Source organism: Azolla caroliniana, unplaced genomic scaffold, assembly GCF_043228905.1.
Source record: "Azolla caroliniana isolate FFs.n. ecotype wild unplaced genomic scaffold, voAzoCaro1.0.p SCAF_16, whole genome shotgun sequence".
Lineage (NCBI taxonomy): Eukaryota > Viridiplantae > Streptophyta > Polypodiopsida > Salviniales > Salviniaceae > Azolla > Azolla caroliniana.
Window position 1 is genome coordinate 8916748 of NW_028230451.1, and position 23735 is coordinate 8940482.

Sequence of the window (23735 nt, forward strand, 5' to 3'; positions counted from 1 at the left end):
AAAGGTTATGATTTGGGTGGTTCTTCCACACCTCCTTAGCCTATACATAGCCATGGGAGCTTATGAAAGCTCACCACTACTTTGAGTGATCTATATATAGGGATGTACCACCGTCTACCTTTTCATACAAGAGAGACCGTGTGTCAATCACTCTCAAGCTACTTGTGCATATGCACTCTAATTTCTGTCTACGACCAAATCACTTACGCAAGGTTAAAATGAAACACTTAACTCACGTAAGACTTTACTACAATATGAGAACTATTATGGGATAGAGAAGAGTGAGAAACCACAACCCTTAGCTTCCACTTAAGTCACGTGTAGCACAAATTACAAGTTTATGATAAAATGATTACAAAGATTATGCGTATAATGAAGGAAATGATAGAAGTGATGGAGAGAGAGAGAGAGGGAAAGAGAGGGAGAGAGAGGGAGAGAGAGGGAGAAATTACAAGATATACCATTGTTGCAAGGATCTTTGCCATTGAAAACAAATGTTGCACCTTGGGTGGATTGGAAATTACAAGATGATACACGCTTGTTATAGGTCACTACAAATATATTGTATCATCATGCAATGATATCATTACCTTGGCTATCTCCTATAGCAACAAAGTTGTGGAATGTATGTAAGTCAAATGCAAGGTGGTGGAAAATATTACAATGTGGTTGGCATTCCCATCTACCATTTCGTGCAAAGGTATCCATATGGAGAGTCATGATTGGTGGGCTCCCATTAGGTTCGGCCTTAAAGAGACCAGGACTAAGGTTAGGCACTTGTTTCTTTTGCACCGTTCCATTGGAGGATAGTACACATAGGTTCATTAAATGCCATATAGCGTGTACCATTTGGAAGTACTTATCAGACATTTGGCAAGTTTTAACCTGTTGTTGTTTGATACCTCAACAATGGGTTTTTTCTCAATATGTTCAAAATGGTTCAAATGATGAGATGGAAATATTGCTCCAATTTTTATGTTATCGGGGACTACAACGCAATTGGAATATGCGTAATGCTTTCATGTTTGATAATAGACATGGGGTGAAAGCCTATATAAAGAAGCTGAAAGGTATTCTTCTGTGGAATTTTTGGATGTTAGAGCATGTGGGGATCATTTCCTCAAATGCATATTCAGGTTTTTAATGGCATTACAGGACGTCCATCTCCCTACATAGGCATATGATAGGTAGAGGAGGCTAAGAAGTGAGTTATAACTAAGTGGATTTTACATACAATTAATATAATTGTGTGCTTTTACCAGAGAGAGAGAGAGAGAGAGAGAGAGAGAGAGAGAGATAATTGAGTATGAAAGAAAGCACGATATATTAACGTCTTCTAAGGCCAAAATTGGCCCATGAGACAATTGGTTTACAACAAAATGGGATATTTACCCATTCATTGAAAGTAAAAATAAAATAAAATAAAAATACAACTTAAGCTAAATAGTTCTAGTAAAATGACAAACCCAATGTAATGGATTTATACTAGGCCTAGTTTCATCTCCATCCAATTCTCTCGAAAAGAAGCAGGAGGTCAAAGGGTTTCGATGTGGATGTGTTTGGTTGTTCTTTGCATTTCTGCTTCCTCTAGAGAGAGGCCGAGTGGCGTAAGTGTATCCACATTCATCGTCTCCCCTTGTTCCTGAAAAATTACACTACTTACATGTTGATGAATATTAAAAGGGTTATCGTTAACACTTTGTAGCTTATTCTCCCTATGTTGTTTTAGCTCTAAGATATACCTACCTAGTCTCTTTATATCTAGGGTATCTAATAGTTTGGAGAGGGTGGGAGAGGGTCCTAATATGCCTTGGTATTCCGCCCTTATCTTGGCATAGGTTGGACACTTGCATGTAAAGTGATACTCATCCTCTATCTCTATGTGACATAATCGACATAGCCTTTCCTCTCTAGGGACTCTATTAGCCCGACCATTCTCAATCTCAAGTTGGTGAGATGAGATGATATCCTAAGTTGTCCAATGGCCACCCTTAGTGCATTTGATTAGAATGTATCTAGATATCTTGGTCGTGTAATAAAACCAAACTTAGAGAAGTGCAAGCAGTGTTCCTTATAATAACAACATTTTAGATGGGAGTGGCTCTCGTGGGGTGATACATGTATATCGGGTGTAAAATTGCCATATTTCTTGGTGTATTACTTTATTACGGTCTTCATGAGATATTAAAGTTTGATTAGTCCCATGGTTGTACTTAAGGGGAGGTAGGTTATTAATGTCTATGCCATTTGCAAGTAACCAACTCACTACAGTGCTATACCAAGAGCTAGTGTCTCCATATGCATATAGGGATTGGGATGCCTCAAAGGATCGACGGGAGATCCTATCTTGTGGTTGGCTATGTATCCGATGAATAAAAACTACCACTTGGAAAAGTGCTTCTACTAACATCGGGGGCAAACTGAACTCTACTCTAATAATGTCATGTGGTACTATCGATTTGCTTCAGAGTTGACGTGATAACATCATCACCAAAGGTCTCTCTAATTGCGTCCACATGAAAGATGGTAGACCTGGAGCCCATACTATTGATGCATAGAATCATGAGGGAAGGGGTCACTAATGAGTCGAAGAACCATCCCGTAGTCTGTGGCTCTTGAAAGTATGCTTGGTGGCATTGTCTCTCTAAAAGTGAGAGGGATGCATACCCTCTCGTTAGCCTATCTTTGGCTACCTGGGTCATCAAGAATTTACCTAAACGAGCACTAAAAGTGAGTCCCAAGTATATATATGATCCGACTACCTCAACTGGTTTATGAGAGAGGAGTAGGTGACATTTACTCCTAACTCGTGACGATGTATGAAAGATACAGACTTTAGTTTTTGCGAGATTCACTACCAATCATCGTTGTGTGCAAACGTCATCTAGGGCATTAAGATGCTTTTGTAGGTCATGTTCAAACTCCGAGAGCAAGATGATGTCATCTGTGTAGAGTAAGAGACTAATTTGTGTACCCCCAATAGCTACTCCATTGCCTCCCTTACGGGCAATAAAATCAGTGATCTCATCAATATAGATCCCAAAAAGAGTCGGTGATAAGGGGCAACCCTGTTTTACACCAATGGTACTGGTGAAGCAATCAGATGGGCCATATGGGATATTTGTTGTGGAAGAAGAGGGATAAGATGAGAATCATTTGGGTTGTGTGGAATCATCTAGCAACCCCTAAACGCTTGGGGGGGAGCAAGAATATTGAACTTATCTATGCATATGATGGCTCATAGATTTTCATTATTACAAGACATGTGTTCAAACTCACAACCATGGATATCTATTGTTCAATATTTCATTGCGAACAAGGGTTTAACACATGGGAGGACAACGATTAAGGCTTCATGGTGGCAATTACTGAATGGATGTATTTCACTTAGGATTCCGGGCTCTTCATGTGTTCAACACTTGGTTACCTCATGGCAAGAAGCATTGTTGTTATGTGTATGGAAACCATAATCTAGTAGAGAGCATTGTAATTCTTTGCAAAAAGAGTTACTTGTGTCTTCTTGGCTATTTTTATGCTCTCAATTTAATCGTTTGTTTCGTTTGGGGGTCAAAGAGGTGGGAGATATAGTTGAGGCTCCATCTCAAAGAATTTTGGAGTTTGTTGAAGCGTGACAATTATTACGCATCACACCTAATTATGGGTTTATTTGGCAACAACTACAAAATATTGCATTGACGTGGGGTCCCTTACCTCTAAAAACATGAGACCAACCGTGGATTGATTGGTGTTTATGGGTCAAACGCCGTTGTTACAAGTGACTACTAATCTTTTGTATCATTGCTCTGTTGAGTCTCTTAGATGGTTATCATCCAAGGCTGAAGAAGAATGGAAAATACACAAATCTGATCATGGGTGGTGGCATATCTTACAACGTAGTTGACATTCTAAATTGCCACTTGTAGCAAAGGTCTTCATTTGGAGAGTTTTGATTGGAGGATTGCCTTTGGAATTAGCTCTAAAGCGTCGTGGACAAGCAATGGGCAATTGTTTTTTTTGCACTGTTCAAATGGAAGATAATACTCATCGATTTATACAATGTCTGATTGCTTGTCAGATTTGGAGTTACATTTCTCAAATTTGGTAAGTTTGATCACGGTGTTATTTGATACCTAGACAGTGGGTGTTTGCAGAAATTACACAGGTTGACCCAAAATCAGAGATGGAGATCGTTTTTCTATTTCTAAGATGTTGGGGATTGCGTCATAATTGGAACATGCGCAACGCTTTTGTATTCGATGGTAAACATGGAGTGAAAGCCTATATAAATCTACGAAAGTTAAAGGGAGTACTAATGTGACAATTTTCTTTACTAGAGCAAGTGAAAATTCTTTCCTCAGTGGAGTGTTTGTCTTGCCTATTGGCAATTCAACATGCTCCACTACCCATGTAGTAAGACTATACTCTATTCTCACACCCATTGTAAGTAGTGTTTTTTCTACACACATTTATTAATATACATAATTGTGTGTTTTCAACAAAGAAAGAGAGAGAGAGAGAGAGAGAGAGAGAGAAAGAAAGACGGAAGGGCTTTGAAGAAGAAGACGGAGCCTGAGAGAGAAGCTGCCACGTCAGGACTGCCACGTCATTGGGTGGGGAGCGCGCCAAGAAAAGAAGATGAGATGAGATTGCGGGAGCCGGCCGAGCAGCCAGCGGACGCCACGTCAGCTAGTGCCACGTGTGAGCAGGGAAATGCGAAAGCGAAAGGTGCAGCAGCAGAAACAGAGAGAAAGCAGAAGAGAAGAGAAGAGAAGAGAAGAGAAGAGAAGCGAAGCGAAGCGAAGCCAAGACAGTCAGTCTACACGTCTCCTGCTCCATCTCCATCTTCATCTCCATCTCCATCGCTCGCCTATGGCCATGCTGCGCCTCTTCTCTCCTCAGGTTTTCTGTTTTCTCTTCCTCCTCTTCCTCCTCCGTCTCTTTCTCCTTATATCTTGTCGCCAAGTTCTCTTAGTACCTTCAAATCCTCTGAACATTACAGCGCCTGTTTCTTGAAGTGAAAAATTGTCAACAGTGTAATTTATGTATGGGTGAGAGAGCGGATTGCTTACTGCTTTTTTTGACGTATACATGGTTTGCTTTTATGAAGGTTAATCTGATTTCGATTACTTACTGCTTTTTTTGACGCATACATGGTTTGCTTTTATGAAGGTTAATCTGATTTCATGAAATCACGCTTTCAAAAAGTAAAGAAAGAGGACCAAATAAATGAAGGAAATCGCACGTTATGTCTTAGAGAGACAAAACTTAACTGTTCTCTTTTTTCACAGAAATTGATTAAAAATAATGCAGCATGCTTGTTATGATGGAAATTTGTTTATGTTTATGGAACTTTGTTTAGCTAAGAAACACACCTAGGACTTGATTTCAGAAAGTGAGAATATGTTTTTTTGGTGTGATAACATTGAGTTGAACATGTATCCACAACTTTATCCAAGAAAACACCAAAAAGAAAAACGATTATTGCATGTTTTGATTTTTTTTTTTGCCTTTCCAAACGAAGCTTAATTTAAGGAAGAAATAAACTGGCACTTAAATTACAAAAACTGTGGAAAATTCAAGTTTGTTTTGGTGTAGAATTTATTTACAACTAAGGAAAGCATACATGAAACTAAACTTGATTTCAAGAAGTGAAGATGAAATCAATCTGGGTCTGATGTGGTACCTTGGTTATCCGACTGGTTTTCAAGAAATGGAAGGATTTTTTGCGTGTGTTTAGGAACAACTCAAGCTTGTCTTAATCTAGTATATGTTTCCTTCATCGGGCTTCATCTGACTAAGACAAAAGGCTTGGACTTGATTGCAAGGAATGAAAATAAAAGAAGCCAAATCTTTCTTTTTGAGGAACAGAGGAGGGCATTCATTCCTATAATGTGAAGATTAACTAATTTCAACTTACTGAAAAAGAATCTGTTTTCTATGCCAAATTTGAAAATGAAATTCTAGTTGGAATAACTTTTGCAAGAATTGCATGAACTGAAAGAACCGTGGATTTTAACAAGGTGACGGAGCAGAGATATTCATGCATAAGACAATGTCTGGCAAGCAAGGATCTGAATGAAAATTTATAAAACATTAGTTAATAAAGGTTTTGATCTCCAAAATTCTGTAGGCAGCTAGAAAATACTTTAAAGAGAGAAAGAATTGTGGCTGAGATCGCTCATGACCTGCTTGTTCGTATTTGGTAGGTTGGGGAGTCCACAAGGATTCAACCACAGATGTGTTGGATGTCAATAACACATGAATATCCTTTATCGTCAGGTCACACCTACCTGGGAATATCCAAGTCATGGCGTGTCAACGGGTCGAAATCTGGTATTGGAGAAAGGTATAATCTTGTCTTCAATCCCCAGAGAGGAATTCTGAAAAGATCAACGACATCAACCGTTTTTGCTTCATGTAAGTATGCAATTCTGTGTACAGTATTAATCATTCGAGATAAAAACCCTTAATCCTTTCTATGAGTCTTGCTCTTAGCAAATATGCAAATACTTCAAAGAAATTTTCTTTATTTCGACAAATGCCCCAAGGTTTCCTTCATTTCTCCAAATGCCATTGGTCATGGAAAGAGAAAACAAGGAGACGAATCAACCATATAGTTGTTCGAATAGCTCATGTATTTGCCAGAGAATGGATTTGACTATTAGACAACCTAGAGAAGGCTTGCCAACTTTTAAACCATAGAGAATATTGATATGATTATATGCCATGAGATAATAGCTAGAAGATTATGACTTAATAAATTGACATATATATAGGTCTTCTCAATTTTTATAAAGGTGAATAAATTGGTTTAGACTTGGGTTATTTTAACTCTTTTTTAAGGTTGTTTATTGTGCAGTACCATCAATAGCACCACCCCCAGTAGAATTGGCAAGCAATCTCTTTACATTTGGTACAGCATTTGTAGTGCCCTTTTATACAGTGATGATACTTGCCCCACAGGCTAAATGGGTGAGTGTTGTCTGTGTTCACATAAATTTTTGGGAAAGAGTTCTGAAATACTTTTTTATTTCCTTAAATGTCCCTGAGTTCTTCATTATTTCCCCAAGAGCTCTTTGTCAAACCTTGAAATATGAAGAATTTCTGTAAGTTTTTCTCCTTGATGGTAATTTTATTTAAGTTTTATATGATGATGAGCAGACCAAGAAGATTGTAGAAAGTAGCTTACCATATGTTATTCTGGGGATTCTATATGCATATTTGCTTTCTCTTTCTTGGTCTCCAGAGACATTACAACTGATGTTTGCGAGCAAATACTGGTTACCCGAGGTATGAAAACCGACAGAATAGAGTAATGATATAATGATTTGAGATCCTTTGTATGGTTAAATCTAAACCTACTAATTTTCACTTTCCTTCAGCTTCCTGGAATTGCAAAAATGTTCTCTAGCACAATGACTGTGGCATCTGCATGGATTCATTTATTGGCAGTAGATCTCTTTGCAGGGAGGTATATCCACTCCATTAATGCAAAAATAATTACCATATTAACCGTATGAAGAAAAGACAGACAAGAATAACAAAAACTGTATTTTAACTACAGTTTTGATGCTCCGAAATGTTCAAATAATAATAATGATGATGATGATGATGATGAACAGGCAGATTTACCTCGATGGCCTTCAACATTCATTGGAGACGCGGCACTCATTGGTGCTATGTCTTCTTTTCTGCCCAGTAGGGATATTATCTCACCATATTACCAAGGTAAATTCAATGTATAACTGGCATTAAGAACAAAAAGTTTAGCTGCTTGTGAACTATATTGTTTAAGTTTTTAATATATAATTGACATCAAGAAATAAAGGTTGACCTGGTTTCAAACCATGTTGTTTAGGCTCTGGTTCAAGTGAGGCGAAGAATCGGCAGTGATGAGACTGCTGAGGTTGCCCGTGTGTACTCTTGAGGAAATGGGCTTTTGTAATCAATTATATGAAATATCACAACTTGCATTACACAGGGTATATATTGTTGATGGATTCATATAGCAATTGGCACAATTATCTCTACAGGCTAAGCTAAAGAAAACACATCAGCTATATTTGGAGAAACTCCATTAGCATATGGATTTTTGTTATATAAGCCTTACCGATTTGGATTACAAAGAATTGCAAATCCATCATGTCTATAGGACATTATTCTTATGTTTCCCAAGAATGTCACATGCAATAATAATGCATGTAACATTTCTCCAATTACCCATTCCAAGTTCCAACAATCTACATGTCTCGCTTAATAGTTTTTTTGAATGGCTCGCATCTATTAACTATGTGGCCAAGTCGCAATCGTGGTTTTTAAGTTTCTCAATCTTCCCAAATTTGATGGGCAAAGCATGTGCCTGCCTATTTGATGGATTTTATGAAATAATATATTTATTTGGACACACTCACAGATTATATGATGTAATCATTTGATGAAGTTTCGAGTGTGATGTTGGTGTGATTTATTCAAGGTGTCTTAATGGAACTTGTGATCATGGGTGTTTTGATTTGCAGTACGTAGTTTGGTCTATTAGGTAACAAAAGTGAAGCAACGTTGGGGATTGGTTGGTTTTACGACACATTCAAAAATCACAATTTGTGGTTCATTGTGTGATATTGTTTGTACAATTGTGGTTGATAGTGTGTTTGTACCATTGGGGATCAATAGCGGTTAGTTGGGTTGTTGACGCAGACAAGCAAATCATTCTTGCATAAGCAATACTTCGATAAATTGGAATGGGTCTCATGTGTGATTCGTGCAACTAGTTGGAACATTCTTGCAACTTGTCATCAAAGAGTACGAGAAATGAGTTTAATCATGTTGTCCATTGGTGTATCTTTCTTGGTGTTGGTGCCTCCTATTGTTGAAGGTTGTTAATGTTTGTGCAAATGAGGGGTTGACCAGTAGATTCTTTATTAGTGTTATCATCAAGATTATTGTTTCTGATTTTCTTGGCCAAGTATGAACATTCCTCTCATATTATAAGTCTTGTCAATTTGCTTGGATTTTTGTATCATATTGTGGTGTGCATGTGTTCTTATGTGCATTTCACAATATTGTCAAGAACTAAGTAATATATAGTTCCAAGTAGGAATTGACAATGGTGTTTCGACTTACCGATTTGGCCTAGTCCAAATCAAAGCGGTTAATCATAAACCAGTTTGGGAATTGGTTTAGCCCAAAACGGTTTGGTTTGGCTTGAGCGATCCCAAACCAAGCTCAAACCACTTAAGGAAGCTCAACCTTGAACCGAGCCGAGCTAGACCACAAAACTTTTTTAAAACAGTTTTAACGACTTGGTTTACGCTTGAGCCAAGCTGGTGTCGACCCTTGGTTCTAAGCAACTTAATAGATTAAGGAATATGCATGCATGTGTGTGTGTTAGAGTAGAGAGAAAGGTGGCAACCCACAAGCCTCATCGAGATAATGCATTTGACAAAATAGGGGATTATTATACAATGAAGCTACAAATAATACAAAGATGAAAGGAACTATACATAAAAAATAGAGTAGAGAGAAAGGTGGCAACCCACAAGCCTCATGGAGATAATGCATTTGACAAAATAGGGGATTATTATACAATGAAGCTACAAATAATACAAAGATGAAAGCAATTATACATAAAAAATAACCAACACTTTGCAAAAAGAGAGGAGACTTGGTTTATAGAGAAATCCAATGCTAAGTTAAGAACAATCGAGTAATGATGGGAGAGTTAGTTGGATATTTAATTTATTCACTTCATCTTGCAAAGAGTGAATAAATTAAATATATCCCATTCATTAAGTGAATGGTGAACTTTAACACACATTCCCCAAAGAGTGTGTTCACACACAAGCTTTGTGTGTTTGAGGTTGTTATCTCAACATGACTCTCAAGTTGAATTGTGTTGTATTGTCGTTTGATGATTGGCTTCATTTTTTTGCACTACCCCTCATGCTCGATGGATGTAGATGTAGGCCAAGTACTGTTGAAAATTGTCTAAGATTTCCCACTCCAAGCTCTTTGTAAATATACCCCTCGTTTATTGCCCGATCTAGATACTTTGGAAATTGATGTCTCCAACTACTATTGTGCTGTCAGATGTATTGGTAATGCACTTGAATGTGCATTGGGTTCCATATCACTTGCATGTTGCTACAGTTATTGTAATAGAGGGATATGGAGCCATCAATTAGATTGTTGAAATTTTTAAGGATTCTCTTGAACCACATAGCTTCACAAGAGGCATCTACCACAATCCTATAGGGCCAAGTGATGGTGAGATAGATAAGGCTTCCGACTAGTTGGCGGTAGAAAGTCGGCTCACACTCTTTTGTGTTGGAATCAACATCTAGCCTTAGATTTCGATCGAGAGTGGTAGCAACGAGCTTACACTCTGTCATCCCAAACTTGTAAAGAAGATTGGGGATATAGTGTCATTGGGAGATCATGACACTATTCGGAGTCCAAATTACTTCTATACCTAGAAAGTAATGTAGCTCCTTCATATCTATCATTTCAAATCGGTCGGAGAGTAGCTTCTTGGTATGTTCGATATCCCCGATGTGCTCTCCTCCAATGACCAAGTTGTCCACATAAATTATGATGAATAGTTGTCCTCTAGAGTCGTTCTGGATGAATAGAGAATTGTCAGACTTGGACATTTTGAAGCCGATTTAGTGAAGATATTGGGTTATCTTCGAATGTTATGCTCTCGGTACTTGCTTGAGACCGTAGAGAGGCTTTTTGAGTAAGCAAACAACAATAAGATGTGTACTCAACTTGAATCCGGGTGGTTGTACCATGTACACCTCCTCTTCTAACTCGCCTTGGAGAAAGGCGTTCTTCACATCCATTTGGTGGAGGTGCCACCCTTTGGCTGCTGCAAGCGCGATCACGGTTCAGATGGTTGCCATCTTTGCCACCGGGGCAAAGGTTTTTTCATAATTGATCCTGTGTGTCTGCGCATACCCTTTTGCCACAAGCCGGGCCTTATACCAATTGATGGTGTTGTCAACATTGTGCTTCACCTTGAACATCCATTGACAACCGATTTCCTTTTGATGGGGTGAAGAGGGAACGAGATCCCATGTCTCGTTTTTGGAGAGTGCTTGCATCTCCTCATTCATCGCTTCGACCCATCATGGGTCCTTTGCAGATTCGGAAAATGTTTCCGGATCTCAGACTATCACCACCTTCATCATGAATGCATAATGATATGCCATGTAGTCATTGTAGCGGAATCGGCTAACTACATTCTTTTCTCGGGTGGAGTGATGTGGTGCCATTGGTGTCCGCATGCTAGGCACATCCAATCCACCATACTCACTGTTGGGTGAGTGATCCGATTCGTTTCCATCTGAGTCTTCGTACTCAAGCATTTTGGTCTTTCCTTTGTCTTGTTTTGGACTTGGCTGCGACGTGCTTTGGTCGCTCGGTGGCTCTTGTGCTCCACTCAATCTGGTTGAGATCGAACTTCCCTTTGATGTGAGCCTTAGTTGATCATCCTCCTCTGAGTCGATTATTTTGAAATCAGTTTCGATTGGATCAGATGGAGTTGAGTCGAATGTGTACTAGGATACTGACTCATCAAATACGACATCCCTACTCACCCGCACCTTCTTGGTAGAGGGGTTCGCGCACTTATACCCCTTTTGTTTGAGCTTGTATCCCACGAGGATACATTTATCCATCTTACAATTGAGCTTCTGCTACATCTCACCAGGAATATGTACTAAGGTAATAGAACCGAATATTCTGATGTGGGATAAGTTCGGCTTCTTTCCATAGAAATTCTCATGGGGGGTAATATCGTGCAACGATTCATTAGATAGACAGCCGTGTTCGTTGCTTCAACCCAATATGATTTTGGTAGATGTTTCTTGTTCATCATTGCCCTTGCCACCTCAAGTATATGCCGGTACTTTCGTTCGGCTACTCCATTTTGATGAGGTGTGTGTTGGCACTTGGCAGGTGAACTCCCGCCAAATTCCTTCTTGTCGAAGGTATGTTGTGAAGGCATTGGAGAAATACTCCTTGCCGCCTTCCGATCGAAGGCATCAAACATGCTGACTGGTTGCCTTTTCGACTTTGTTTTTGAATTTTTGGAAGTGTGCAGACACTTCCCTCTTCCGCCAGACCATGGAAGAACAGGTGACGGGCATACCCGGGGCGAGTGTCGCCACAAACTTGACAGACGTCAGCGATGGACCTCCGGTGGTGGATCAACACAACCTGGCTATTACAGTAATATTGCACGGACAGGAAGTTCCTGGATGCGTAATCGACGGCGGCTCAAGCGTCAATGCAATTAGCGCGAAAACTTGCGAGCAGTTAGGCATTTCCGAATGGGAGGCATGTCCATTCTGGCTCCGCATGGTAAATACCCGCTCAGTGCAACCGTTGGGGTTAATTCACAAAATAGGCATCATTGTGGGCGGACACCGCTTCGACATCTCGGCGGTCGTCCTCGCTTTGGACGCCCCAGGGGCGTACCCAGTGCTTCTGGGCAGACCATGGCTTCGGACAACAAATATCAAGCAGAGCTGACAACACGAGTGTATCAGTTTCCGGCATGGACGCACCAAGGTTCGCATACCTACGGAAGGCAGCACGCCACAACCTAAGGGTATAACACCGTTATACGCGGAGGATATAAATATGCTGGCTGGGGTGGAGGATGCAGAATTGGAGGCATACCTTGACGAACACCCTCGGATTATTCCGCTGTTTGAAATAGATGTCATTGCAACCGCGGTAGAATATGCCACGACCACTGTTCCCCCCGACGAGCCTTACGAACCAAACCTAGAGTCCATATTGGAACTCAGCAGAGCACGAGCGGCATTCGAAAGGGAAATGGAGATTTCACGACGAGTCACCGCTTCCGCTCTCGAAGAAGTAAATGTGGGTACGGAATCGGAGCCCCGGTTCCTCTCCATCACAAAGGAATTAAGGCCGAACCAGAGAATCACGATGATCGCACTACTCACGGAATATAAAGATGTGTTCGCTTGGGCTCATGAGGACATGAAGGGGTTAGATCCCAAGTTCTATCAGCACAAGATCAATTTAGCAATTGACACGAAACTCGTCCAGCAGTGCCGCTACCGCATGAACCCCAACTACACGACCCGCGTGAGAGAAGAAATTGACAAGCTCCTGAAGGCGGGGTTCATACAACTAGTTAAACAAGCGACATGGCTAAGCCTAATAGTGGTCGTCCCAAAGAAAAACGGCAAAATACGGGTATGTGTAGATTACCGAAAATTAAACGCCGTAACCATTACAGACGCATTTCCCTTACCCTTCACCAATAGCGTGTTGGACGCCGTCGCAGGCCATGAGATGTACAGTTTCTTATATGGCTTCAGTGGCTATAACCAGGTACGAATGCATCCCGAGGACCAGGAGAAGACGACGTTTGTCACGGACTGGGGAGTATATGTGGCAATCGTCATGATGTTCGGGCTAAAGACAGCGTCGGCAGCCTTTCAACGAATGATTACGGAGATATTTGGGGAATACATTCTGGCGTTCATGCAAGTTTTTCTAGACAACTTTGCGGTATATGGGAGAACAATAGACCATTTTACGCACTTACGACTATGCATGGAACGTTGCGGCACCACACGCTTAAGCCTGAATCCCGCGAAATGTGCCTTTGGCGTGATCAACGGGTCTCTCCTAGGCCACATAGTCAGCAAGGAGGGAATAACGGTCGACCCAAATAAGATCTCTGCGATTATGCAAGCCAAAACTCTGACAAACGCCAAATCACTTAGCCGGTTTTTAGGACAAATATGGTGGCATAGTCGGATGATACGGTATTTGGTGGACTTCGCCACGCCGCTACACGCTGCCGTACATCAGACTCCTTTCCAATGGACTGCAACGGAGGATAAGGCCTATGAGGCACTTAAGATAATGATCACACAGGCTCCCGTCGTACAACCACCAGTTTGGGCGAAGCAATTCCACGTGTTCGTCGACGCCTCAGACATAGCAATAGGAAGCACACTAATGCAGCTCACCGAACCAAACTGGTACAGGCCAGTATACTACGCGAGTCGTAAATTGTCAACAACAGAGCGTAACTATTCCACAACAGAGCGGGAGGCGCTAGGGATGATCTATAACATCAATAAATTCCGACACTATTTATTAGGAAGGAAATTCACGTTCCACGTGGATCATTTGGCACTATTGTATTTGGTGGAGAAGCAAGCCCTGAAAGGGAAATTGGCGCGGTGGATGCTGCTGCTCCAGGAATTTGATTTCGTAATTCAGCACTGACCAGGGATGCAACACGCAGTGGCGGATTTTTTGAGCAGACTCGAGAATGGAGAAACAGTACAGAAAGACGACGACGATTTTCCGGACACCGACATCTTGCGAGTAGCGACACTGGCAGAAAAAACGGAATCGACCTTTCTGGACCGGTGGCTTATGGAAATGACGTACTTTTTAACTACAGGACTGCCTCCACCACAATTACGCACGGACGAGAAGAAACGACTAGCCGTCCGAAGTTGTCATTTCTGCCTCGTCGAAGGCGTTTTATATCACAATGGAAGTGACATCATTTGGCGACGTGGGGTCCGTCAGGATGAGAAGGAAGCAGTTTTACGGGAGGCACACTGCGGCACGACAGACAGCCATTACGCGGGCGACGTGAGAGCTCGGAAAGTATGGCAGGCGGGCTTGTGGTGGCCAACAACGCAAAAGGATGCATCCGAGTATTGTAGAAAGTGTGATTTGTGTCAACGGATGGGTTAGCCCACGGAGGACGCAAGGATGCCACACCAGCCCGTATTACCGCTAGACCCCTTCCAAAAGTGGGGTTTGGATTTTGTAGGGCCCTTCACACCAGCGGCGGCCCGTACGGGCAATAAATACATATTGGTAGCCACGGATTACTGCACCAAATGGGTAGAAGCAAAGGCACTACGTGAAAATACGACGGCCGTCACAGCCAGGGTTCGGGAACTAACACATCATTATGCCGTAGTCCATAAGAAGAGCACGCCATATTATCCACAAGTGAATGGATTAGCAGAATCCACCAACAAGACATTACAGACCATTTTGAAGAAAACCGTCAATGAAAATAGAACGGAATGAGATACCAAACTACAGAGTGCGTTATGGGCGTACAGAACCAACTACAAAACAAGCATACAGTCAACACCGTTCTGACTAGCATTTGGACTGGAGGCTGTGATGCCGGTCGAATTTCAGGTCCCTAGTTTGCGCATTCAGGTACGGAACCTATTATTAGAAGCCAAGTCGGAGGAGGTACGGCTCTACCAACTCCTTGAACTAGGGGAAAAACGCGTCCACAGCATGGCTGTGTTGGAACAGGGTCATCGACGGCGTAAAACGTTTGTGGATCGACATTGGAACGCAAGGGAAAAGGAGTTCGCCGTGGGTCGGGCGGTGCTAGTTTTTCAAACGCGCATGGGCCATATGCTGGGAAAGTTACGTTTCCGCTGGACCGGCCCATACTAGATAATTGGAGCGGAACAAGGCACGTTCCAACTAGGTACGCTGGCTGGAGAAGTAGTACGGCAAAAGGTGAATGGGTTTCGGCTCAAACCTTACCTGGGCCCGACGCCACCTAACCCATTCACCGCCGAACGGGATAGAACCGGAGAATCCGCAGCGTAAAATGGACAGCCCCACTTGTACTATAATGTAAAAATAGGTTGTAAATAATCGTTACGAAAAAAAAAAGAAAAAAAGGAGAAGATAGCGACTATTAAAACGACTAAAGGCATGCACAAACTCCTAGTTCAAGAACATGCGGCACCACGATGGCTCACCGCCCAATGAACCCTAAGCCACAAAAAGAAGGAAACAGAAGATTTTCTGCACACAACAGAAACCCATCTTCTAGCTATCAGCGCTCCCATCGCTCCTCCCCCTCACCTTCTCCCCCATCCTATCACAGAGCTCCAACTCACCGCAACCACCCGTCTCCTCCCTAGGAACCTACTTTGGCGATGCCGATCTTCATCTCTACTGCCCTACGCCGATGGCTCGTGGAGAAACGCCTGGATGGTTACATCTGGGTCGCAGAAGCACCTCCGCACCCGGATACCATGGACATCGCCAGGAAGCTTAACATCAACACGGTCACCAACTCTTCCATCCGGAAGAAGTTGGACCTATCCTCACTAGGCGAAAGACATTTCAAAATACCTCCTGCAGAGGCACTGCAACGGTATTTTGGTCCATATTCCTCCTTCGCCAAGGCCTATAGAACGAAGCAGATTCCGGATCCCTTGTTCCATGAAGTTGCCAAGTTCCTGCTAGAAGTTGGCTGCGTACATGTCAACGCATATGGGATGCCTAAGCAGAAGACGGGCATCATTATCGATACCTTTGAAGGGTGGGCCGTCGACTGGAGGGTCATCATAGGGCTAGCGTTAAGGGAAGGCTTGCATGCGTATCAAGCAGGCAAAAAGCTCAGGCTGATCATCCAACAATATCTTACGGTACTATTTCCACCCTGAGGCCTGCCGGCACCGCAGCCTAGCCAACCCACTGCCCCACCCCGATCCGCGAAACACAGGTTAGCGGAGTTATCGGCCCCAGAGTGGGAAGAGGAACCCCAACCCGCCCAGCCAGATCCAAGGACAACACCTCCTTCTGACAAACCGGACACACCTTGCCGTCTTTGCCTCTGACGATCTTGATCGCCGCACACAACCCGTCTGCAATCAATACTGACCAATCCACCTTGATCCCTTCATAGGTGGCGATGATCATCCCTGCCCGGTTCTGCGGCATGATAGGGGGTCTGGGGTATACGTGGCCGTATTCATGGAGCACACGAGCAATTTCGCGGAACAGCATATCTCCGCCGTCCTGTGTTCGGTAGCCCTTGCTGGCTAGAGAGTACTCACCAAAATACCTGATGAGTTGCTCCGGGGTTGGATTGTCGATCGTGAGTATGCCTCCTTCCGGAAGGCCTGTTAACGCTCGAATCGCCTCTGCCGTTATGACCTCTGTATCGATTTCCTTGATCACTTTGTCGGCTTCTTTGTGTGGCGGTACTTCCATCATCATCAGGAAGCCCTCGAGCCTGTGTTGCTTCAGCCATGTCTTGGCGGCTTTAGACAGCGTTTGCGGGTCCATTTCTGTGTCGGGGTCGGACTGCGGTGGCGAGGATGGATGGTGATGAGAGCGGGGTTGAGAAAGAGAGAGTTTAGAAGGCGGGGGTTCTCTGTGCACAGGTTCTCTTCTGATAATCTTGCAGCGTTTCGGTGCTTCTGTGCTCCTAGGTTCGCGAAAATAGAGGGTCTCTACGCGCAATGGTTTTTGTCTGTGCATTCAGGTGCCTTTTTCGAGTTTGTGCATGTCGCGTACTTAAAATAGCATTATGTCCTGTGGTGGCGCTTTAAATGCCCACTCCGTACCTTTTCGCTCCACGCTCTTTCATCCATTCATTCCTCGCTTTTGCATGATTGTTTTTTTTTTTTCCAGTTATTATTAGTGTGACGTCACATGTCCGTTGGTCCTCCCGGACCCTTACTGGCCACATTCTCTCCGGTTACCGGCTTGCCGTCTCTCCCGTCTTCGTGGTTGCCGTCGGTCCTTTTCTCAAACGGGTTCTTAGGCATCGGTTCTCTATATGCCTTTAACCGGAATCCATTCACCCATTTGCCCAACACTTCGCCGGCAAGTGTCCCCAACTAGTAGGACCCATTATACTCCCGTGTTAGCCAATATGGTCCGGTCCATCTAAACCTTAGTTTACCCGGCATCTTGCCCATTCGGGTTTGGAATACTAGCACTGGTTTGCCAATTGCGAACATTTTTTCGTTACATTTCCTGTGCCGGTCGACGAATGCTTTCTGTCGCCGTTGCTCTAATTCTAAATGTAGGATGCTGGCCAACCGTTGTTCCTCCAGCTCACACAGCGCAGTCAACCTTATTGTCTCCGACTCCTTCTCGTTTAGCCATTCTCGTAGCTGAATCCGTAAGCTAGGTACTTGAAATTCTACCGGCATGACCGCCTCGAGTCCGAACGCCAACCGGAACGGTGTTGTTCGGATGCTCGTTTTGTATGCCGTCCGGTATGCCCAAAGCGCGCTATGTAGCTTTGTGTCCCAATCCGTCCGGTTCTCGTTGACGATCTTCCGAAGGATGTTTTGGAGCGTCTTGTTTGTTGATTCCGTTAATCCGTTCGCCTGTGGATAGTAAGGTGTGCTTCGTTTGTGGACCACGGCATAGAAGGTCGTTAGGCTTTCCACCACTTGTCCGAGAAAGTGCCCCCCTTGGTCACTTATCAATTCAATGGGGCATCTGTAACGGCACCAGATGTACTCATATAGAAACTTTGCCGTTGACGCAACGGTGTTATCCCGTAAAGCTTTGGCCTCCACCCATTTCGTGCAGTAATCCGTAGCAACGATAACGTACCGATTACCCGTTCTCATTGCCGGTGGCTTGAACGGTCCTACAAAGTCCAGCCCCCACTTTTGGAATGGCTCGAGTGGTAGTACCGGCTGGTGTGGCATACGAGCCTGCTCCGTTGGCTAGCCCATTCTCTGGCATAGGTCACATTCTTTTGCGTACCGTACCGCATCTCTTAATGTCGTTGGCCACCATAGGCCACTTTGCCATATTTTTCTGGCTGTCGCATCTCCGGCATAGTGACCTCCGGCAACTCCGCAGTGGGCTTCCCTCAGTATTAGTTCCTTTTCATCGCTGCGCACCGCCCGTCTCCATATGCCGTCAGCTCCCTTGTGGTACAGTGTGTCCTGCAGTAAGCAGAAATGTCGGCTTTGTACCGCCAGGCGTTTCCGTTCGTCCCTGTTCAGCTCTTCCGGAGGTAGTCCTGTGCTCAGAAACTGGTGCATATTTGTGAGCCACTTGTCTTCCTGGGCCACTGTCTCATCTGCTGCCGTCTCCGTAGTGACTCGAAACAGCTCCGCATCCGGAAACTCATCCGGTACTCCGTCACCCGTCTCTCCGGACTCCAATCGGCTTAAGTAATCCGCTACGGCATGTTGTATACCGGGTCGGTGGAATATTTCAAACTCGAACTCCTGTAACAGTAAGGTCCACCGGGCCAATTTGCCGGTGAGTGACGTCTTGGACACTAGGTAAAGGAGTGCCGAATGATCTACATGGAAGGAAAACTTCCTTCCCAATAAATAATGCCGAAACTTTGTCACACTGTAGATCATTCCTAGAGCTTCTCGTTCCGTAGTAGAGTAGTTCCGTTCTGCTTGGGATAGCTTCCGGCTGGCATAGTACACTGGCCGGTACCACTTTGGTTCCGTAAGCTGCATCAGTACGCTCCCGATTGCGATGTCGGAGGCGTCCACGAACACGTGAAATTCTTTACTCCAATCTGGAGGTTGTACTACTGGTGCCTGCGACAATAGTACCTTGAGGGCCTTATACGCCCTATCCTCAGTATCGGTCCACTGGAATGGTGTTCGATGTACGACGACATGTAACGGTGTAGCCAGGTCGGCCAAGTATCGGAGCATCCGGCTGTGCCACCGGATTTGGCCTAAGAACCGGCTCAATGCCTTTGCCGTTGCCGGCGCCGGTGCTTCTAATATGGCTTTCACTTTGTCCGGGTCGACTGCTATACCTTCCTGGCTTACGATATGTCCAAATAAAGTTCCACTGGACACGCCAAATACACACTTTGCCGGATTTAAACTTAGCCGGTACGCTCTACACTTTTCTAGACAAAGACGGAGGTGCTGAAAATGGTCCTCCTCCCGGCTATAGACGGCGAAATCGTCAAGGAAAACCTGCATAAAAGCCGGTATATATTCACCAAAGATTTCCATGATGATTCTTTGAAACGTTGCCGGTGCTGTTTTGAGTCCGAACATCATCACCACGGCCACAAACACCCCCCATTCGGTGACGAATGCCGTTTTCTCTTGGTCGTCGGGGTGCATCCGGATCTGATTATATCCACTGAATCCGTCTAGGAAGCTATAGACCTCATGGCCGGCGACGGCATCCAACACTCCATCTGTGAACGGAAGTGGAAATGCATCCGTTACCGTAGCCGCATTGAGTTTCCGGTAGTCCACGCAAACTCGAATTTTTCCGTTCTTCTTCGGTACGACTACGATCGGGCTCAGCCATGTCGCTTTCTTTACCGGACGGATAAAGCCAACTCTTAGCAGTTTGTCGATTTCTTCCTTGACCTTGGCAGCATAATTGGGATTCATTCGGTACCGTCTTTGTGCCACTGGTTTTGCGTCTTTGCTGAAGTGCACTTGATGCTGGTATAACTGAGGGTCGAGTCCTCGCATATCTTCGTATGACCAGGCGAACACATCCCGGAACTCCGTGAGAAGTGTTATCATCGCCATTTTGTCTTCTGACTTCATCTCCTTGGCGATGTGCACCGGTTTTGCTGCATCCGTGGTGCCTAAATTCACCTCTTCCAGTTGCGATGCTTTGACGCGCTGTGAAACGGCCATTTCCCGTTCCAATGCTTCCTACGCTTGCCGTAACTCCCGAATTGCGTCTTTATCCGGTTCTGCTTCCGCCTCTTCCGGTTGCGGTAAATACGGTGCTACGGCTTCAGCAATGTCAATTTCGAAGAGGGGTATGATCTTCGGGTTTTCCTGCAGGTATTGAGCTTCTTCTTCGTCCGCTAACCCTTCGAGCATGTTGACGCATTCCGCATACAACGGTGTACATTCCTTGCCAGTGCTCGTCCTTGGCTGTGTTGGTACCCGTACCTTGGCTTTTCCTCGCCGGCAGGTAATTATATTTTTCCGCCAATTCTGTTTGATATGTGCCGTTGTCGTGAAGAATGTGCTTCACGATATAAAAATGAGCTTAAATGTTGTATTTAATAATATTTAAGAGACTTGAACCCACATCCTTATATACGATGTACAATGTACATACCACTAGGCTAGGCTATTTATTTGTAAAAGTGTATAATAAATGTGCTTCATGATATAAGAATGAAGCTATATATTGTATTAAGTAAAATTGAGGGACTTGAACCCTCAACCTTGTATATCAAGCACAAACCATACACCACTAAGCTAGGTTATTTGTTTTAAGGTTATATCCATCATTATACTTATCCCAATACATGGGAGCTCAAATGAGCATGATGGCTATCATGTATCACATGCAATGCATGTGCGCCAAATGGCGATCATGCATCAGATGTAACTCATGCATTACATGCATGACATTACCATATGCATGGAAATACTTATAAAAAGAGAGGAAAGGAAAACAAAAGGGAATCAAGGAATCAAGAGAGAGTAAAAAAATAATACAATCAATTGAAGAAGACTAGCTCATTGGGTGGAGAACCTCTCGTTTCGAAGTTGAGGTCGAGGGTTCAAATCAAGGGTCGGTATTGAAAAGATTCATCTTGCGATCAAGGATTGTAAAGTTGGTAAAATATTATATTTTTAATATACATCATGTTTATATCATATACTCTTGTTCTTTGAATCATACTTTGTCTCAATCTTCTTTCTTGAATCATACATTGTCTCTATCTTTTATCTATGCTCGTCTCTCTCTCTCTCTCTCTCACACACACACACACACACACACACATTACTTGTAACTCTTCATCTTACTATCCTTAACCATTCTATCATCACCATACAAGCCTTATTAAACTTAAGTTTCTTCAACTCCCCTTAACTTTAGTCCCCGCGACTTCGCCGCACGAACCACAACTACCCCGACACATTTGGTGAACCCGACGTGAAGGCAGCGACAAGGAGAAATGGAGGAGCAAATGAGGCTTATGTGTACGATGGTGGAACGAATGATGCGGGAACAAGGGATGATGGCAAGCATCGACAAAGCCGTCGACAATATTCTCGCACGAGTAGGAATCTTCGAAGGTATAAATTTAACAAGATTTCTGAAGATTTATAATGAAGAAATGCTTAAACGCGGTGTCGACGAAGCTGCAAAAATTAATAGCTTTAGTCGAGTCGCTGCGATTGGGCTACAAGAAAGGATCCAGGAGCTACAGAGGGAACATCAGACATGGGTGACTTTTGAAAGAGCATTGCTAAATGAATACAACCTCAACGATATGTCAAGGATGACAAGGCGAGCCTTCATGGATTGGGTAGAGTCTAATAAACATTTAAGTGTTTTGGAAGTATTAAAAGAGTTTTCGGAAAGATTTGAGCAACTAAATGTTAGAGATAGAAATATAATAGTGCCAGATAAAGTAATATTGTTTCTACAAGCTACTAATATTAAAGACAGGAAGGACTTGGGAATGCTTTTAGAAGATCAAAATAGTCCAAGTGGACTTACTGAAGATTGGGAGGAGGTGAAAAGGGCCTGCGCCCATTTCTGCAAAAGAAAGTTATGGTTTATGGAGTTGCCCGATAGAAATGATGAAGAAACGGGGAACGAGTCAGGAGAAAAGAAAGTAGAAGAATCACTCTTACACGAATTGGTGAAAGGCATGAAAGACTTGTCGATCAAAGTGACGAAGCTAGAATCGGGACAAAGCTCGACTTCATCAAGGCAGGGAGGTGGAATGGTCCGAAGGTGTATGTGGTGTGATAGTATCGACCACCAGAAGAAAGATTGTCAAGAGCATAGGGATGCTCTTAATCATAATAAAATCTACTATCAAGATGGCAAGATTCACTCAACTGAGACTCGACAACCACTTCAACTCAACTTCGGGCGAGGAGGAATGAAAAGGTTAATGGAAGATGCCGAGAGAGAAACGACTCAAGCGATACAATCCGTGGCAACCTTAGGATTGCGCGTAGAAGACTCATATGGTGGATCTGGCTTTTGGCAAGATGTGATGGATTATGCAAGAAAAGGGAAGGTTCGAGTGGATGAATTAAAAAGAGCGGGAGATGAAATACGAAACTTCACTGGATGGAATGATCCAGTAGACGCGCTATCAGCATTCGCCCAAGTGAATGCACAAGATGTGCTAGTGGAAGAGAAGCGGAAGAGAGCTGAGGAAGCTGATCCGACAAAGAGACATGAGACACGAGAACAAAAGAGAAGGGAGATGGAAAAGGGTGCTATTGAGCCGAAGGAAGCTGATAAAGTAAAAGGAAAGACAGGCCCATCTTTCAAGCTTGCCTCAGACATAGAAACAACGACGGATATAAAAAAGGTACTAGAAACAAGAATATTAAATAGTAAGGTAGAATTTACTTTAAGAGAAGTGTTGGGTATAGCAAAGAAAGAATTTCATGAAGTTATCATAGATATTATTAGAAGGAAGAGACAGGTGACGGAGGAAATTACGGGAGGGTGTGCAACAACACTCCAAGATTTGTATGGTGGCACCATCAATGCTGCAAGTGTAAAAAACCAGAATGATGTTGGCGTCCATGAAGGGGATAGGAGTCACTATACAAGGGACCATTGGGCTCGAGCAACAACGGAGGCACCTGCAAAAATTGGGGAGCAGCAAATTCCATGTATTGCTTTGATCGATCATGGATCAGAGATTAACATGATGTCATCAGAATTTTACGCTCGAGGACGATGGCCGATTGACAAGAATCATGGGTGGAAAATAAGAGCTGCCACAGAAACTACGGAGGATCTATTCGGAGCATGTCCTAGTGTGAAGGTAACAATTGGTGATGTCTCGGTGAATCAAAATTTCTTTGTGCAGGATCGATCAACCTACCCCGTCATCCTTGGCCAGCCCTACATCACCGCAGTGAGGATGGAAACAAAGGTTATTGATGATGGTTCGGCTTTCGCGAGAATCAAGAGTC

The 23735-nt window shown here is 43.4% G+C and overlaps 1 protein-coding gene across 1 annotated transcript; it reads left to right on the plus strand.

Moving 5' to 3' along the window:
* The first annotated feature begins 4777 nt into the window (after positions 1 to 4777).
* On the plus strand, positions 4778 to 8406 carry ABA4 (abscisic acid (aba)-deficient 4). The gene is made up of 7 exons (XM_087332543.1): positions 4778 to 4899; positions 6207 to 6417; positions 6860 to 6972; positions 7162 to 7290; positions 7383 to 7471; positions 7623 to 7728; positions 7859 to 8406. The coding sequence occupies exons 1-7, from the start codon at positions 4870 to 4872 to the stop codon at positions 7925 to 7927; spliced, it is 747 nt and encodes a 248-aa protein (XP_087188669.1). The 5' UTR covers positions 4778 to 4869; the 3' UTR covers positions 7928 to 8406.
* The last annotated feature ends 15329 nt before the right edge of the window (positions 8407 to 23735 follow it).

What these genes read in the sequence shown, in the direction of transcription:
- ABA4 (XM_087332543.1), top strand. Translation starts at nt 4,870, where the DNA reads ATGGCCATGCTGCGCCTCTTCTCTCCTCAG. An exon ending in TTGCCCCACAGGCTAAATGG is followed by an intron (nt 6,973 to 7,161) that starts GTGAGTGTTGTC and finishes GATGATGAGCAG; the next exon opens with ACCAAGAAGATTGTAGAAAG. An exon ending in TATCTCACCATATTACCAAG is followed by an intron (nt 7,729 to 7,858) that starts GTAAATTCAATG and finishes CATGTTGTTTAG; the next exon opens with GCTCTGGTTCAAGTGAGGCG.